Source organism: Alexandromys fortis, unplaced genomic scaffold, assembly GCF_014885135.2.
Source record: "Alexandromys fortis isolate MF-2015 unplaced genomic scaffold, M_Fortis_MF-2015_v1.1 scaffold_369, whole genome shotgun sequence".
NCBI classification, from domain to species: domain Eukaryota; kingdom Metazoa; phylum Chordata; class Mammalia; order Rodentia; family Cricetidae; genus Alexandromys; species Alexandromys fortis.
This window is the reverse complement of record NW_026068250.1, coordinates 1-18,188: the sequence shown is the minus strand read 5'-3', so window position 1 is coordinate 18,188 and position 18,188 is coordinate 1. Positions and strand designations below refer to the sequence as shown.

The window sequence follows — 18,188 nt, the reverse complement described above, 5'->3', positions numbered from 1 at the left end:
TTTTTTTTTTTTTTTTTTTTTGGTACAGGGTTTCTCTGTTGCTTTGGAGCCTGTCCTGGAACTAGCTCTTGTAGACCTAACTCACAAATATCCAGCTGCCTCTGCCTCCCGAGTGCTGGGATTAAAGGCGTATGCCACCACCACCCAGCTAACAAAACTTTTTTTTTTTAATTTATTATGTATACAACATTCTGCCTCCGTGTATGCCCATATTCCAGAGGAGGGCACCAGATCTCAATACAGTTGGTTGTGAGCCACCGTGTAGTTGTTGGGAATTGAACTCAGGACCTCTGGAAGAGCAGCCAGTGCTCTTAACCACTGAGTCATCTCTCCAGCCCACAAAACATTTTTTAAGGGAAGCCATCAGGGTAGCTTTGTGGGTAATGGACTTGCCTCCATGCCTGACAAGCCGAGTCTGACCCCTGGGGCCCACTGGTAGAAGAAAATTGACTCCCAAAAGTAATCCTCTGACCTCCACACACATGCTGTGGCATGTGCATGTACCCCCCCCCCACGCACACGTGTCTTTAAAAGGAAGGAAGGAAGGAAGGAAGGAAGGAAGGAAGGAAGGAAGGAAGGAAGGAAGGAAGGAGGAGTGAAATTGAGTGTGGTGGCATATTCCTGTAGTCCCAGTTCCAACTTCCGTCTCCTGCCTTCACTCCTTCACTAGGATCATCTCAGCTGTTTGGGAGATTGAGGAATGAGGATCATTTGAGCCAAGGAATTTGATAGCAGCTGGGTAACATAAACATCTCTAAAAGAATTTTCTTTTTAAAAAATATTTATTTGTTGCCAGGTGGTGGTGGCGCACGCCTTTAATCCCAGCACTTGGGAGGCAGAGGCAGGCGGATATCTGTGAGTTCGAGACCAGCCTGGTCTACAGAGCTAGTTCCAGGACAGGCTCCAAAGCTACAGAGAAACCCTGTCTCAAAAAACCAAAAAAAAAAAGAAAAAATATTTATTTGTTATATATACAACATATTTGCCTGTACACCAGAAGAGGGCATCAGATCTCACTACAGATGGGTGTGAGCCACCATGTGGTTGCTGGGAATTGAACTCAGGACCTATGGAAAAAGCTGTCAGTGCTCTTAACCTCTGAGCCATCTCTCCAGCCCCAAAAGAATATATATATTTTTTAAGATACTAAAGAAAGAAAAAATATAATAACCGAGAGGGGAAGTGAATGAAAATTAGTGCTTGCCCTTAAATTAGTAGGCTAGTATTTCAGTGCAGCTGGTGAGGCTGGGAGAGCATCACATAGACATGTGGGAGGCAGATACAATGAGTTTGAGGCCAGCCTGGTATAGCTAGCAAGCTCCAGGCCAGCTAGGACTACGTAGACGCCGTTTCAAAGAAAAGAAAAAACTATTTTTCTCAATACCTCACTAAACTTTCAAATGTATAGCAAAGCTGAAGCTTGATAGTGCACTTCACTGTACGTCACCTAGATTTTGGTATTATTAAACTGCTATTCTGTGTTTACTAAGGAGGGAATTACCCAGAATTTGCTTAGAGAATGCTTGAGTCTTGCTGAATTCTAAATTACAAATAAGGTAAGGTTCCCAAGGCTAGGCAAAAACTATTGAGTAACTGCAAACTGAACAGTTCCTACAGTTAACAGGACTGGGGATATTTGAGTTGTAACCAAGGCTTGTGAGCTCTTGTTGAACTTTATGCTATGATTTAAAGTTCCCAGGAAAACAAAACAAACAAACAAACAAACAAAAAAAAAGTGCCCCTGTTAAAGATCCTCCAAGGCTCCTAGACTGATTAGGACTGATTGTGAAGAGGTGTAATGCTGCCATCCAGAGACAGATTATCTTGGGTCATCTTTAGTCTCCTTAGTGGTCACTCACTGCCCACGTCTATACTTGACCACTCATCTGACTATATGTAAAACCTTTTCGGGGTGGGGGGGGTTCACATACCACTAACTTCCACCAGACCAAAAACTGAGGATGTTATCACATACATCTGAAACCATCGAGATTTCTATCTGTCTACCTGCTGGTTCTCACCAGTTATTTAAAATCCTCAAATGGTCAAGACTGATCCAAGAAGCCAGACATGATTTAGCTTATAATTCCAGCCCTTGGAAGGTGAAGGAAGGAAGATCAGAAGTTCGGGTCATGCTGAGTTCCATAGTACATTCGAGGCCAATCTGACCTACATGAGATTTTGCTCTGTAAAACCTGTGAGATGGCTCAGTAGATAGAGACTCTTGCACCCGGGCCTGATGACCTGAGTAAAATCTCCAGATCCCACAGGCATGGTAGAGCTCACTTTGGAGAGTTTCCTGATCGTACTGTGGCATTTTTGTACCTGTATTCACCTAAAAAAAATTAACAGCTGAGGGGTCTGGAGAGATGGCTCAGTTTTTAATTAAGAGCACTGACTGCTCTTGTAGAGGACCCGGGTTCAATTCCCAGCACCCAAAGGCAGCTTACGACTGTAACTTCTTTTTAAAAAATATTTTAAAGACTTATTTATTATGCATACAATGTTCTTCTAACGTACACGCCAGAAGAGGGCACCAGATCTCATTATAGATGGTTGTGAGCCACCATGTGGTTTCTGGGAATTGAACTCAAGACTTTCTAGAAGAGCAGCTGGTGCTCTTAACCTCTGAGCCATCTCTCCAGCCCCCAACTGTCTGTAACTCTTGTTCCAGGGATCCAACACCCTCCTCACACAGACATAGATGCAGGCAAAACACCAATAAAAGATATTAAAAATAAATTTACCAGAAAATGTGTTTAGTTTTTTTTTAAGGTTCTATTTTATTTTTAAATGTGTGTATAAGGGCATAAAGTCCAGTGCCCATAGAGGCCAGATGAGAGGGTCTCATCCCTGGAGTGAGAGTTACAGGTGGTTGTAAGCCACCCTATGTGGGTGTTGGGGACTAATAGCACTCTTAATTGATGAAGCATTTCTCCAACCCTTTTAGCAAAAGACTTGTAAAAAAAAAATACTACTCTTTATATTTGTAATAGGCTTTAGTTGGACCCAAAAAACCAGCCCCCAAATCATGACATGGAGATTTCCTATTCGTTATGAAAGCTTGGCCTTGGCTTATGCTTGTCTCATCAGCTCTTATAACTTAAATTAACTTAAATTAACCCGTTTCACTTCATCTATGTTTGCCTCAGCACTTTTTACTTTTCTTTTTATATGTTCTACTCCATTTTCTGTCTCTCTGTGGCAGTTGCCTCACTGACTGAACCCTGGCACCTTCCGCTCTTTCTCCTTCTGTCTCTCTTCTCTTCTTCCCCAACCTAGATTCTACCTCCTACTTACTGTCTCTACCTGCCACCCCTGCCTCTCCCTCTACTGCCTAGCTATTGGCCATTCAACTTTTTATTAGACCAATTAGGTAGCTTAGGCAGGCAAGGTAAAATAGCAACAGATCTTACATAATTAAGGGTGCCAAAACTAAAGTTATGCAGCTTTACAGCAAATGCAGCCTTGGCGCTACGGTTTGGTTTAGTCTTATGTAATTAAGCCAAAGTACACTTTAAAGCCAATAGGGTTACTACTGCCAGAACAAGAGCAATACTTGCTGAACAAGCCATCGATTAAAGTGACTTACAGGGTTGGATGAGGTTATTCTAGCTGCAAAGCTTTCCAGACATCCATTCCTGTCTTATCAGATAACTTATCAAGGTAACAGTTTCCTTATTTTTTGCTATAAATCATTTGAGAAGAATTATGGTAACCCATCAAATGCCTCTTAACCTTTTCCGGTCACTCTGGTTATTACTGAATTTTAAAGGTGTAACACAAAAGGATGTAACATTCCAATCACATTTTAATTTTATCTGCTCCTCACATAGTCTTAACTCATCTATTTCACTATTTTATTTTGTTGAGTCCTGAGTTCTGTACAATGCCTGGGCTGTGCTCAGCAGTTTGAATTTTTTTATAAAGTGCCAGTTCAGCAGTTACAGTCATAGCAATCAATGCAATAATCCCCCAAATCACTGTAATAATTAATCCAAGCATTTGACATGTTCTTAATATTCTTTCAGCGAGCTTCTATTCTAGGATCATCACAGGTGAGTCTGGCCATGGCCTCAGCAACTTTACCAGTATCCAGATTGCTGGCCTTGCTCTAAGAATGTATAAACTTGCCGGGTGGTGGTGGCACACACCTTTAATCCCAGCGCTCTGGAGGCAGAGACAGGCAGATCTATGAGTTTGGGGCTTGTCTGGTCTACAGAGCGAGTTCCAGGACAGACTCCAAAGCTACAGAACCCTGTCTCGAACTCCCCCTCCAAAAAAAGAATGTATAAACTTGTAGCGGTTACATTTAAAGACATACTAAAATGAACACCGGTATGAAGGGTACAGCATTCAAAAGTGATGTTCTAATTGCTAGGGTGCCAATGCACAGGCCCCTTCAGTGGTATGAGGTTAAGGTAAACATGCTTTCCTTCCCACGCTGCAGGAGGGTGAAAGGCACTTACTAATTTCCGAGTTTGATGTGGGATTCCCCTCTGAATGCTATGAACATGTTTTATTACCATTAGTTATTAAAGAAACTGTTTTGGCCAATGGCTTAGTAGAGTAAAGTCAGGTCGGAAATATGAACAGAGATATAGAGAAGAAGTAGACAGAGTCAAGGAGATGCCATGTAGCTGTTGAAGGAGAAAGACATGAGCCGCCAGCCAGAACCTTACCTACAGCCTCATGGTGATACACAGATAAATAGAAATGAGTTAATTTAAGATGTAAGAATTAGCAAGAAATATGCCTAAGCTATTGGCCAAACAGTGTTATAATTAATATAGTTTCCATGTGATTATTCGGGTCTGAACAGTTGGGAGACAAATGAGCAGCCTCCATCTACACAATTTAGTCTGAATTGAATCGCCAAATTGCAGGAGAGGACTGGACATTCCAACTCCATGCCATTAAATAGGTCCACTAACAGTAGCACCAATCTCTGCTGTCCCATTTGAAGAATATGTATGCCATCTTAATTCTAAGTGAGAATGTTTTCCTCAAGGGAGCTATAGATGATGTCTCTGTGGGAGATATTAATTAGCACTCGAGGTTTCTCTCTCTTACGTTGTTGCCAATGTACCCAGATTCCTTGTTGGCTTTTTCCTCTTCTTACTGCTGTAATCTTGCTTTCCCTCTTACTCCACAGCTGCCTGGGTGGTTGTATGGCTGGCCCGTTCTCTTCTCACTACTTGATCTCTCCCTTCTTTGATCCCCGATTTCACCTTCTATTTATTCTCTCTGCCTGCCAGCCCCACCTATCCTTTCTCCTGCCTCGCTATTAGTTGTTCAGCTCTTTATTAGACCATCAGGTTTTAGACAGGCACAGTATCACAGCTTCACAGAGTTAAACAAATGTAACATGGAAGAATGCAACACATCTTTGCATCATTAAACAAATGTTCCACAGCATAAACAAATGTAACACATCTTAAAATATTTCACAACATGGGTGAGTGTTTTCCTTGCATGTATGCCATGTGAGTGTCTGGTACCTGCAGATGTCAGAAGGCACCATACCTCCTAGAATTGGAATGACAGATGGTTGTGAGCCTGGGAACTGAACCCGGGTCTTCTGCGAGAGCAAGTGCTCTTAATCACTGAATCATCTCTCCAGCCTATATGTTACATCTTTTTTTAAAAAAAGATTTTATTTTTTTATTATGTATACAGTGCACTGCCTGCATGTATGCCAGAAGAGGGCACCAGATCTCATTATAGATGGTTGTGAGCCACCATGAGGATTCTGAGAATTGAACTGGAACAGCAGCCAGTGCTCTTAACTTCTGAGCCCTCCCTCTAGCCCCGTATCTTATGCCTTTATAATAATTGAAGTGAACTTGTACAAAGCTGATGGCAATATAATTATACCTATCTATGGTAATGCTAATGAATTCTGCCCAGTAAAGATTATATCCGTATAGTAGAAAAGGCCATTCCAAACATTATAGGGTTTTTGTTGTTGTTGTTGTTGTTGTTAGCTTCATAAGTATTAGGGATTGGACCTAAGGCTTCATGCATGCATGCTAGGCAAGCATTGTACTGAGCTACACATTACACTTTAATACTCAGGATATTCAGATTTCTGCGACTAGCGAAGTCATTTCAGCATCCCTCTGATTATAGTAAAAAAGACATTCAGACAGCATTTCACTATGTAGCCCTGGCTGATCTTCAACTCTATGCAGACTCCACCTGCCTCAGACTCCAGAATGCTGGGATTAAAGACATGTCATTATGCCTCATTTGGCTAGTTAAAATTTTGAAACTCAAATTCTCACGTAAACAAGTCTTTATTTTCAGTACCCTCATTGTTTAATGTGTAATGACAGATATGATGATGAACACAATTTCTGGTATGTGTTTATTTTATACTTGTATGAGTTATATTTTGGGCACACACCTTTAATCCCAGCACTTGGGAGGCAGAGGCTGGTGGATCTCTGAGTTCAAGGCTAGTCTGGTCTATAAAGCAAGTTCCGGGACAGCCGAAGCTAAGAGAAACCCTGTCTCAAAAAACAAAAATAAAAGGAAAAAAATGTGTGTGTGGTGTATGTTTGTCATCAGATATTTCTGAGACAGTCTCTCTCAATCTGGAGCTCACCAACTCCATAAGGGTGGCGGCTCACAAGCTCCAGAGATCTCGATAGAATTTAAAATCTTTAAAATTATAATTTAAGGTCAGGCGGTGGTGGTGCACGCCTTTTATCCCAGCACTTGGGAGGCAGAGGCAGGCCTGGTCTACAAGAGCTAGTTCCAGGACAGGCTCCAAAGCCACAGAGAAACCCTGTCTCGAAAAATCAAAAAAAATTATAATTTAGCTGAGTATAAGATAATATACACTGGATGGCAATATATTATAAGAATAAAAGTAAGGTTACAGGATAGTTAAAACTTGAGATACAGTAAGCATTAATTTGTCTTTGATTTTTCTGAGACTAAGTCTCCTGTGGTTCAGACTGGCGTCCAACTCTTACCTCTACTTAGCAACTGCTAGGATTACAAGTATTTTCCACCATCCATACCCAGTAGTATTTTAAAAAAGAAAAAAGAAAACAATACAAAACAAAAACTTGGGAGGGACTTCTGGGGACTGGACCCCCAGGGTTTCACATATAAGCACACATTGCCTCACTTTTTGCCTTATGTTGCTTTAGTAGAGCCGATCCGTCCTACAGTTCTGGAGTGCCCTCCTCTGTTTTCACAGTACACTAATCCAAACCATCATCATCTCTCTCATCTTCCTTTTCTTACTTCTACTTTAGATCGTTTACTGTAGTCAGATGATTCTTTCTCTCCTTTCTGAGACAGAGTCTCACCATGTAGCTCTGACACTTTAGATCGTTTACTGTAGTCAGATGATTCTTTCTCTCCTTTCTGAGACAGAGTCTCACCATGTAGCTCTGACAGCCCTGGAGCTCACTGTGTAGACCATGCTGGCTTCGAACTCAGAGATCTGCCTGCTTCTGCCTTCCAAATTCTGGGATAAAAGATATATACCTCTATGCCCCGCTAGATGATCGTTTCTAAAAATAGTTATCACTCCTTCTTCTCCCTTGGATCCTGAATAGTGGAATCAAGTGTGGTTGGGCCTAAAGCTTACACAATTGGAGTCTCTCACAACACAAAACTAGGTGTCTATAGAGACAGACCTTGAAACTGAAGCTTTTACGCCTTCCCTGCAATCCCGCTTTGCCAATAAACCTGGTCTAATTTCGCTCTACTTTGGGATCATTCTCCGTGCAGTCTGAGCCCAGAAGGCCTTTCCTACCCCCCACCCCAATCCCGACCCCTGGGGAGCCGCTTTAGATTTTCTAGCACACCGCGCTGCGGTGCTCCCAGTGGTCTACGGCGGACAGCGTTAGCTCCCGCGCGGGCGTGCGAAGGTAGGCGAAGGCAGGCGAAGGCAGGCAGAGCCCTGGGAGACTCGCAAGCCTAGCTCCCTCCCCTTTTGTTGCAGTTAACCCAAGTAGCGCGCCGCCCTCCCCGGAACCCGAGAGTACGCAGCTGCGGTTCCGGTCGGAGTTGTTTGACGTTGCCAGCTGACATGGCTGCGCCCGTAGTAAGGAGTGTTCGGAAGCTGCTGAAGCTCGTGGACTTCACGTCGGTCCCGCGGAGACACCGATATAAGAAGAAATGGGTAAGGTCTTGCACGGAACGTTAGAGGGAAACTTATCCAGTCCTTGTGCTTTCCGTCGTTTATATTTGCATACATCCCAAGGACCGTAAACTCCTTGAAGCTGTGGTCACCTCGCTGTCTGCCCTTTTATTAACAAGGCTCCTTTTGCTGTTGCATAAGCAGCCTCCTGATCCCGCCCCTCTATGTTAGGTCATCACTGCGCTTTCATTCTTTCGATGACGTCACATCGCCTCATGTTCCTTTTTTTTGCTCACCTTTCCCTTGCCCTCTTCACCCCTTCTTTCCCCTTCTCCCTCTTTCCCTTCCCTTCCCCCTCCAGTCCCATGACCTCGACCTCTTCTCCTCCGTTCCTCCTTGAATTTTCAGCCCCTGCAACCTCACCCCTAGCAAAAGATCATGACAACTACCCCTACCCTCCTGGGTCTCCGTCGTCCTGCAGTAAAGGATTTAGCCCTGTCCTCACTCTTGGGGTGCCTTTAGCGCCCAGGAAACAGTTCAGCGACCACCTTGTTTGTACTACAGGACTTTCTCCAAATGCAGGCAAAAGGCTCACCAACCCCCCTTACTCCAGAGAACCTTTCTCTTGCCTCATTACATCGCCTTGCCTACCTCGACGGATTCCCTCCCCACCCCCTCAGCCCCCGCTACCCTCCTGCTCACCCCCACAGGGGAGAGGTTCTTTTGAACCCTTTTCTCCACTCCTAGGGAGGCTGTACAGCCAAAACCCGGCTGGTTCATCCCCTCCGAGCCCTTGTTTTGACCGATTCAGCTTTCAAGGGTCACCCTCTCCTTGTCAGCAGAACCCTTATTACAACTGTATCGGTTCCCCAAGATCTCAGCGTCCCTGTCCTCCAAACCCGTGCTTTTGTTACTGTAGCTCGGTGACTTCTCCACCTCTCATTCATCAGCCCCCCAGAACCAGCCCAGTAACCTCCCCTCAAGTCACTCATATATCCTTGGAGTCTGACTCCGTGATTTCGACTCCCGGTATGCCCGGGTCCCAGGGAAGTTACTCCGTAGTTTCACCTCTTCTTACCCATAGGCCCCTGAGAACTGGCCTTACAATTTCACCTCCTCTTGCTCACAGACCTCTGGAAACTAGTCCTCTAGTCGCCACAGCCGTTTCTCACAGAGTTTTGGAAACTGGGCCCATGATCTCCCACTGGTCCTCTGGGAGAAGTTACAGTGACCCTCCTCTTTCCTCGGCCACAACCCCACCCACTGGCAGCCTATACCATGACCACCCTAAGCCTCCAGACTCTTGTGAGCCTAAACCGCAGCCTGATGGATCTCTTGAGGAAAATGGTTGTGGCCCTCCACTTTCTTCTCAGGCAGGCATTTCTTGCTCTCCCGTCTTACCCAAAGTGGGCACTTTTCATTATTCCCATGTTTGCTCAGAATCTCAGTTACGTGCCCCTGGGAGTCCTTACCGTATCAACCTACCACCTGAGAGTTCTGGTTCTTCTAACTCATCCGAGTCTCCATCTCTCCAAAAGACTTGCTTAGAGTCCTTTCTATCTTGGGATACTGGGGGGAACTCTTTCCTCTTGCTAACCCCAGGTAGTATAGTTTCTGGTCCTCCCTGCCCCACAGAACCACCTCCTCCTCAGCGTCCTTATCCTTCCCTGTATTTCCCACCTCCCCTGGGCAACCCGCTTTTAGCTCCTCATCAGACACCCAGAAGTTATAACGAGCCCCCTTTCCCTACCCCAGTTCCTCAAGTGAAGTCCCCCAAATTCTCAGATTCACGCCGCGCTGCCTACAGGTGTCGCTCCCTGGTCAACACACCCCACCCCACCCCTCTTGATCATCCTAGGTCCTGTAAGACCAACACCTCTCCTCAGCCTCCCTCCCAGTCCTTAGGGTTCTCTAATCCTCTTATGGAGCCAGCCATTACAACTACTTCAAATTCCTTACCAAAAGAACTTCCCCCAGAGACTACTGTGGACACAGGACCCCTTAAAACTGTTGCCCTGACTTCCTGTCCCCAGTACCTGCCTTATAATCCTCTCTTGCCCAGTAGATATCCCAAGAGCAGTCCCCACGGACCACCTCCTGTATCCCCCTGCAATACCCACATGTATTCTGTGGTTCCTCCAACCTCCCATTTGTCCCCACTGTCTAGTCCCCTGAATCGCTCTACGCGTCTCCCTCAGTGTCATAACCAGCCTGTGGTTCCCTGTGGCATTTCTGCTGCTCCCAGGGGTCCACCACCACCCAATAGCAAGCCTGTGGTGCCCCCTTGTTCTACCCACATCTATTCTTTTATCCCTCTGAGGACACCCTTTGACCCCCGGTGTTTACCTCTTATTCCTCAAGTTCGGCTTTGCCCCAATACTATTCCCTGTGGCCTTCATACCTATGCCGTGTCCCCTTCAGGCCCACTCAGAGATCCTCCCCAGATCCCCTACAGCTGCTCTTTGCCTTCCTCTAAGAGCTCCACCTGCAGCGCTACTGCCAGCTGTAGTTCAACCGTTATTATTAGTGAATGCTGTAGTTGTGAGAGCCAGAGCCAGAACAAGAGTGCCCTTCCTCATCAAAGCAAGAGTCCCCCACGCAGGAGATCTTTGCAGAGCAGAAGTCGGAGCCAGAGCAGTAGTCCTCCCCAAAGCAATACTCAGGTCCATGGTGAGAGTAGCCACTTGAGCATCACTGAGAGCCAGAGTGAGAAATATCACCATAGCAGAAGTCGGAAGAAGAGCAAGAGCCCTCGAGGTGATAAAAGTAAGAACCGGAGCAAGAGTCCTCACCATAGGAAAAGTCATGGTCGGAGCAAGAGTCCACACAATAACAAGAAATGATGACTACCAGAACACAAGTTCTGACCAGAACAAAAAACCCAGATTAGAGCAGAAGTTGCAGTAACAAGACTGTCAGCAATAGCATCTCCGCGTTGCAACCCCGGACCAGCTTGGGACCTCCACATCGGAAGTCTTCAGTTCTTTTTTAATATGACTCACGTTCTTCACTTCCAGCCCCATAACAGTCACCCTCGAAGTTTCTGCTTTAATTCGTACCTTAAGAGTTTGTGAACTGTCTTTATTCTGCCTTCCTGGGGTCTGGGAAATCTTCTAAAACAACTCAGCTCTGTGATCCTGTGCATTCTGTTGCCCGTTCACTGGGCCGTCTTAGGTGAGTGACTCTCTGCTCCTCAGCTGTGGAAGGTGGTGGTGTTCCTTTTGTATCCTCTTGAGCACTGCTGCCATAGAGCACTCATCAGCTGGTAGACATGAGCAAGTTTTTGAAAACAGGATTATAAAGAATAAAAGTGTCTGGATGGGCATGGTGGCACAGGCCTTTAATCCCAGCACTGGGAGTCAGAGGCAGATGGATTGTGAGTTCAAGGCCAGCTTGGTCTACAGAGCCAGTTCCAGAGCAGTCAGGGCTGTTACACAGAGAAAAAACTGTCTCGAAAAAAGCTTTAAGCCTCAAGCTTTCCCAGGGCTTGAGTAAACAGTTTCTTCAAGAGTTTTCCCTTGAGCTGTTTCTTAAGTCCCCTTCTTCCATTTCAGTGCTAAGTATCAAATCTCAGTGTTGCATGCGCTAGGCAAAAGCTGTCTCACACTGAGCACACACTGAGGTGCATCCCAGCTCAAGCCCTCACTCACCCCCCCTTTCATGTTTTTTGAGACTCTTTTTGTTTCTCTCTCTCTCTCTTCCTCTCTCTCTCTCTCTCTCTCTCTCTCTCTCTCTCTCTCTCATATCTCTGTGTATTTGAGATAGAGTTTCTTGTATCCCAATTTGTCTTGTACTCTCTGTAGCCAAGGATGACCCCCCCCCTCTACTTCCTGAGTGGTAGGATGACAGGAGACTTTTAATAATGACGTTTACTTATTTATTAGTATTGGTATAGGTATGGTGTGTGCATGTGTGCATATGGGTATACCTGAGGAGGTCAGACAACTTGGGGTAATCAGTTCTACCATGTGGGTCCCCAGGACCAAACTCAGGTAGTCACACCTAGTGGCAAGAACCTTTCCCCATTCAGCCACCTTGCTCAGAGACCCCTGATGTGTAACCCAGTCTGATCTCAAGTTTGCTTTTGTAGCCCCAAGGCTCATTTTGAACTCTGGATCCTCCTGCTTCAGCCTGCTGAATGCTGGGATTACGAGTGTGCACCACGATGCCTAGCATTGGCTCGCTCTCTTGCTTGAAGACCCCTTCACAGTAACTGGGAGAGGTATTGTGTTCCTTCTAGGCCTGTGATATGAAGCTAACTCTTCACTCTCCCAGCCCCCAGTTTCTCCATTGGTAGGCAGAGGCAGGTTGCAAAGGTAGGAGAGAGCGCTGGACGGATTTGAGTTTGCCTCGGGGGTCTGAGGTATTGGTAGATATGTTGACTAGTTTTATGCCAACTTGACACAAGCTGGAGTTATGCAAAAAGGAGGGACTCTTAATTAAGCATACCGCTATAAAATTTGGCTGTAAGGTGTTTTCTTAATTAGTGATTAATGGTGGAAGGCCCAGCCCATTGTGGGTGGTGGCATCCCTGAGCTGGGGGCCCTGGGCTCTCTAAGAAAGCTGGCTGAGCAAGCCATTAGTAAGTGAGCCAGTAAATAGCACTCCTCCATGGCCTCTGCATTGGTTCCTGCCGTTCCTGCCCTGTTTGAGTTCCTGCCTTCACTTCCCTCAGTGATGAACTGTCACCTGGAAGTAAAAGCTGAAATAAACCCTTTCCTCCTCAAGTTGCCTTGGTCATGGTGTTTCATCACAGCACCAGAAACCCTAGCTAAAACAGTAAAGTCAGCTGCCAAGAGATAGAGTCAAGACCAGGAAGGTTAATAAGCTTGCCCTTTCTCTTTTAGGCTACCACAGAGCCAGAATTCCCTGCCACTCGGCTTGCTCTGCAGAATTTCGACATGACCTACAGTGTACAATTTGGGGATCTTTGGCCCTCGATTCGTGTTAGTCTTCTCTCAGAGCAGAAGTATGGCGCATTGGTCAATAATTTTGCTGTTTGTGATAACGTGAGTGCTAAGCTGGAGCAGCTGAGTGCCAAGGACTTTGTGAATGAAGCCATCTCTCGCCAGGAACCAGAGCCTGAGAGTGGCCTCGCTCCCACTCCATCCCCAGACTGCAGTCCAAACCTTCGATGCTTTACTTTCTCCAGAGGGGATGTCAGCCGTTTCCCTCCTGCCAGGTAGGATCTGGAACCATGAGGATCATCCTGGGTCCCCGCTAGAAGTGGACGTGAGGAGTTGCTCAGCCCTCTGGAATGAAATCAGAATCGTCAGTTTCCCTGGTGTGCTTATACAGACTAGGTGTTTGTCTAAGTGCTGTACCTGTGCCATCTCTTTTTGTTCTGTTAAGACCCTTAGGGAAATAATATCTGCCTTCTTTTATATTTGAGGTGTAATGAAGTTAAGGAGTTTATTGGCTTCCGATCTGTCAGAGAGTAAGTGGTGTAGCTGGTACTTAGACCCAGGCAGTCTGAACCCCAAAACCTGAGCTTGGAACCTGTTCTGACATACTGCCTTCTGTAGGAAACACCTGCCTTTTCCAAGAGCAAATCACTGTTTCCTTTCCAGTGAAAATGAAAATGTTTGCCCCGCCAGGCAGCTGTGGGAGTAAGGCAAGAGGAAGTGGACTTTGGTAGGAAAATGTGTATGGAATTCCATGAGAAAAGACTACACACTCAAGGGCTAAACTGGGCTTTAGTCCTGGAGACTAGGAAGCTGGACATGGTCATACAAGCCTGCAATACCAACACTTGTTATCTTAAAGCGTGAGGACAGTGGGGTAGAGGCTAGCTAGGCCTACACAGCGAGACCCAGCCTCAGAAAAACAAACAGCAACACAAAAACAAAACACAACAGAGGTTCAGGAGTTTGAAGTTGTCACTACCCAAAAATAACAAAAAACTAAAAAGTTCTGTTATAATAGCAGATACATTTTTTTTTCTGAGTCTTGGAATCCAGAGTCTGACATAGTTGGCAAGCATTCTACTATTGGGCTACTCTAGGTACTCTTATTTCAGAGGGTAAGACCTGGGTACAGAGAGTAATTTGCTGAAAGTCACACAACTAAGGAGAAGTTTGAGGCCCAGAAAGCCTGGCTGAGGAGTGTTAGACTTAGCTGTCTTCCAGGATTGTGGCAAGGAAGAAGTGAAATTTGGCAAACTGAAATTCCACCCGCCTCTGCCTCCCAAGTGCTGCACCACCATCACTCGGCTTTATCTTCTATTTTTATGTGTGAGTATAAGTCCCCTTTGGGTGCAGGATCCTGCAGAGCAGAAGTGGGTGTCAGATCCCCTGGAATTAGAGGAGGTTGTGAGCCACCATGTGGGTGCTAGTAGTCGAACTTGGGTTCTCTGGGAGAGAAGCTAGTGCCCTTGTTTGCTGAGCCATCTTTCCAGTCTTTGTCACTAAATCTTTTTTTAATTTAATTTTTTGTTTTTAATTGAGCTATTCATTTCCCCCACTAAATCTTAAACGAAGGCCTCTGGTTTTTCATCAGACCCACCTCAGGTAGCTCCAGTACACATAGTAGATAGCCCTTATTTCTGAACCAGTGAAGTAATTTGTATCTTGATGTATAACCCAGTAAAATTGAGTTCATACTATGTGACAGGCATAGTATCAGGTCAGGGAACAAAGCAGGCAAAATCTGCCCTCCCAGAGCTACATTCTAATATGGGAAAATACACACATGTGTGCACGCATGTGCGTGCACACACACACATACGTATACTTGTACCTTTAAAGTGAGGAACAAGTGCTTTAAAGAAAAGTAGTGCAGCTGGAGCTACAAGTCTGGGAATGCCAGTGGTTTAAAGAGGTCACTTTGAGGCAATGCCTGATAGAAGTAATGTGTAGTAGAGATGTGTAAAGGAAGTGTTAGCAACTGAAAGGCCTGAGATATGATCACGTGTGACTCGCTGAAGGAATAGCAAGGTGGCTAGTGAGACTAGTTTGGGTGCAAATTGATCTGTTTTCAAAAGGATCACTCAGGAATGGGAGTGTAGCTTAGTGGTAGAATGTTTACCAAGCATGCATAGAACCCTGAGTTTTATCCACATTGTGTAAGCCAGGTGTGGTAGCACACACCTGTAATTCCACAGCTCATCAGTGGAGCCAGGGGAATCCGAAGTTCAATGTCATTCTCAGCTTCATAGCAAGGATGAGACCAGCTTGGGACACATGAGACCTTGATCTTGTTTCTTTCTTTCTTTTTTTTTTTTTAATTAAAGATGTATTTATTATGCATAGTGTTCTGCCTGCATGTATGCATGAAGGCCAGAAGAGGGCGCCAGATCTCATTATGTGAGCCACCATGTGGGTGTGGGAATTGAACTCAGGACCTTTGGAAAAACAGCCAGTGCTCTTAACCTCTGAGCCACTTCTCCAGCCCTTGCTCTTGTTTCTTAAAAAAAAAAAAAAAAAAAAAAAAAAAAATCACTGTGGATATTATATAAAGGAATGAATGAGTACCATGAATTCTGTATAGGTAAGTTAATGAGTAGTAGATGCTGTATAGACGAGTGAATGAGTAGTGGATACTGTATGGACGAGTGAATGAGTAGTGGATACTGTATGGATGAGTGAATGAGTAGTGGATACTGTATGGATGAATGAATGTCTGGGAAATAATTTTGCTGAGTGGAGCACACTGACCCTGCCGGGCATGGACTTGCTCACCTTGGCTCCCAGGAGATGTGTGAGATGATGATCTCTCTTCCAGACTTGGCAGCATGGGTCTCCTGGATTACTACCTGATGGATGCTGCCTCCTTGCTACCAGTCCTGGCTCTTGGTCTGCAGCCTGGAGACACCGTGCTTGACCTGTGTGCAGCTCCTGGGGGGAAAACACTGGCCTTACTTCAGACGGGCTGTTGCCGTAAGTCAGTGGGATGGCTTCTCAGGCCGGCAGGAATCCCCCACTTCGCCCAGTCAGGGCACACTGAAAATGATAAGCTTTCTTTCTGGTCCCAGGGTCAGAGGGGTAATAATATTTGCTAAGGTTGTCAGTCAGTTGGTCAAGAAAACAGTTTGTCAAGGCTCCTTCAGGCAGATCAAATCAGGGCTCTGATAAACGTGTCATCACGTGACCCTCTCGCCCTTTGGCATTTGCTGATTAACGTCTCATTTCTTTGTGCTCCTTCCAGTGCGGTCTGCTGCTGTACTCAAGTTACATTCTCTAGAACTCTTCCACCCACCCCAGCTGTGCTTTCTAAATCCTCTAGGCTTTCAAGCCTCGGTTCAAGTGTGCTCCCCTAGGAAGTCTTCTCTCCCAGCTGCTGCTGGCTTGTTCAGGCTGATTCCCTTTCTTGTGCACCCACGCCAGGAGCATCACCCGCTAGCACGTGAATATTAGTAGCCTTTCCTCAGTTAGTATCTTCTCCCTCCTCAAGGTTATGAATTCCATGCTGGGTGTGTTGGTGTACTCCCTTAATCCCAGCATTTAGGAGGCAGAGCCAGGTGAATCTATGTGAGTTTGAGGCCAGCCTGGTCTACAGAGCAAGTTCCTGGATAGCCAGAGCTACACAAACCTTGTCTCGAAAAACAAAACAAAGCAAAACAAAACAAAATTATGAATTCCTTGGGAACAGGATGAAGCTTTATGTGTCTCTGTGACAAAGGTGACCCTGGCTCACTTTAACCAGCCACTGGTCAACATCCTGACGGAAAGTAGAAGTTACCTTTTCCCTGAGGCTTAAGAAATAGCCACAAGGGCATGTGATCTTCACTTCTGACCCAGAGTTTAGCCAGGCCCCTCCTGCTATGCGCTCGGACCTTTCCATTAGGTGTGAACCTTCTGTCCTTTTACTCTGAAGCTGGCTTGCATGGTTTGAGTTAGCCTCTAGCCTCTTGGCAGGCCCATGAGTGGTTTGCTTCTAGCCTTCTGGAAGCTCAAATAGAAAAGACAGAAAAGGAAAGATGTTGGTCGGCACAGGTTTAACAAGTGAGTCGTAGAAGGAGAGAGCTGCTTGTTGGTTCCCAGCCACTTAGCTTTGAAATAACCACACAGAAACTTTATTAATTAAATCTCTGCTTGGCCCATTAGCTCTAGCTTCATATTGGCTAACTCTTACATATTAATTTAACCCATTTCTATTAATCTGTGTATGGCCACGTGGCTGTGGCTTACTGGCTAAAGTTCCAGCGTCTGTCTCCAGCAGGGCTACATGGCTTCTCTCTGACTCCGCCTCTTTCTCCCAGTATTCAGTTTAGTTTTTCCCCTAGCTAAGTTCTGCCCTGCTATAGGTCCAAAGCAGTTTCTTTATTCATTAATGGTAATTACAGCATACAGAGGGAAATGCCACATCAGTGAGTCCAGAGCAAGAGCACCCATGCTGGGTTCTGTGCTGTGCTGCGCTGCGCTGATCTGAACACCGTGAGAATCCGGCAGAAGGGAGAGGAGAGAAATGGGCAAAGGAGAAGTGTTTCCAAGTGTGCTAAATTCACAGAAAATCTTCATTCCAGGTCCTCACCCAAGAGACTGACTTCTTGACTCCAGGACATAGCTAGGGTCCCAGAGCTTCAGGGCAAGCATGGGACTCAGGTTGACTTTGTCAGCCCTCTTGCTTATGCAGGGAAAACTGGGTTCTGGAGGGATTGGGGAGTGTAACTTGGAAATGTTGGACCCAGAAGCAGAACTGGAAGCTGTCTTTCCTTTCTCACTTTGTTTCCTCCCGTAAATCCCTTCAGAAAAGGGTATTTGTTTTTTTATATTGAGTGTCCTCAAAACTTGGGACATCCCTTATGGGAACACCAAATCTCTTCCCAGTAGCAACCCGGATTCTTCATTCCAGTTCCCACTTCTTGTTTCTCCATGCTCTGAGGCTGGCTGTCAGCTGTCATTTCTCATCAAGCCTTTGGATTTTTCATTTAAAGACAGATTCCCATTTTTTAGCCTTGTCTTCACAACTTTGATTCTCTTCCCCCAGCCTCCCAGGTGCTGGCGTTATAGGCATGCGCCACCAGGCCTGCCTTAACATCAGTCTTACAGGAATGTTCTTCATATAGTAGCGCTAAAAGCAACTTGGTCTCTCTCTCTCTCTCTCTCTCTCTCTCTCTCTCTCTCTCTCTCTCTCTCTCTCTCTC

At 45.6% G+C, this 18,188-nt stretch overlaps 1 protein-coding gene across 1 annotated transcript; it reads left to right on the top strand.

Annotated features, from left to right (window-relative positions):
- The first annotated feature begins 8,000 nt into the window (after nt 1-8,000).
- LOC126494167 (5-methylcytosine rRNA methyltransferase NSUN4-like) lies at nt 8,001-16,118 on the top strand. Its single transcript, XM_050131404.1, has 3 exons — nt 8,001-8,146; nt 12,952-13,286; nt 15,827-16,118. The coding sequence occupies exons 1-3, from the start codon at nt 8,054-8,056 to the stop codon at nt 16,101-16,103; spliced, it is 705 nt and encodes a 234-aa protein (XP_049987361.1). The 5' UTR covers nt 8,001-8,053; the 3' UTR covers nt 16,104-16,118.
- The last annotated feature ends 2,070 nt before the right edge of the window (nt 16,119-18,188 follow it).

Coding starts and splice junctions, on each gene's coding strand:
- LOC126494167 (XM_050131404.1), top strand. CDS start 8,054: ATGGCTGCGCCCGTAGTAAGGAGTGTTCGGAAGCTGCTGAAGCTCGTG. Junction 8,147..12,951: donor ACCGATATAAGAAGAAATGG/GTAAGGTCTTGC, acceptor TTTCTCTTTTAG/GCTACCACAGAGCCAGAATT. Junction 13,287..15,826: donor AGCCGTTTCCCTCCTGCCAG/GTAGGATCTGGA, acceptor TCTCTCTTCCAG/ACTTGGCAGCATGGGTCTCC.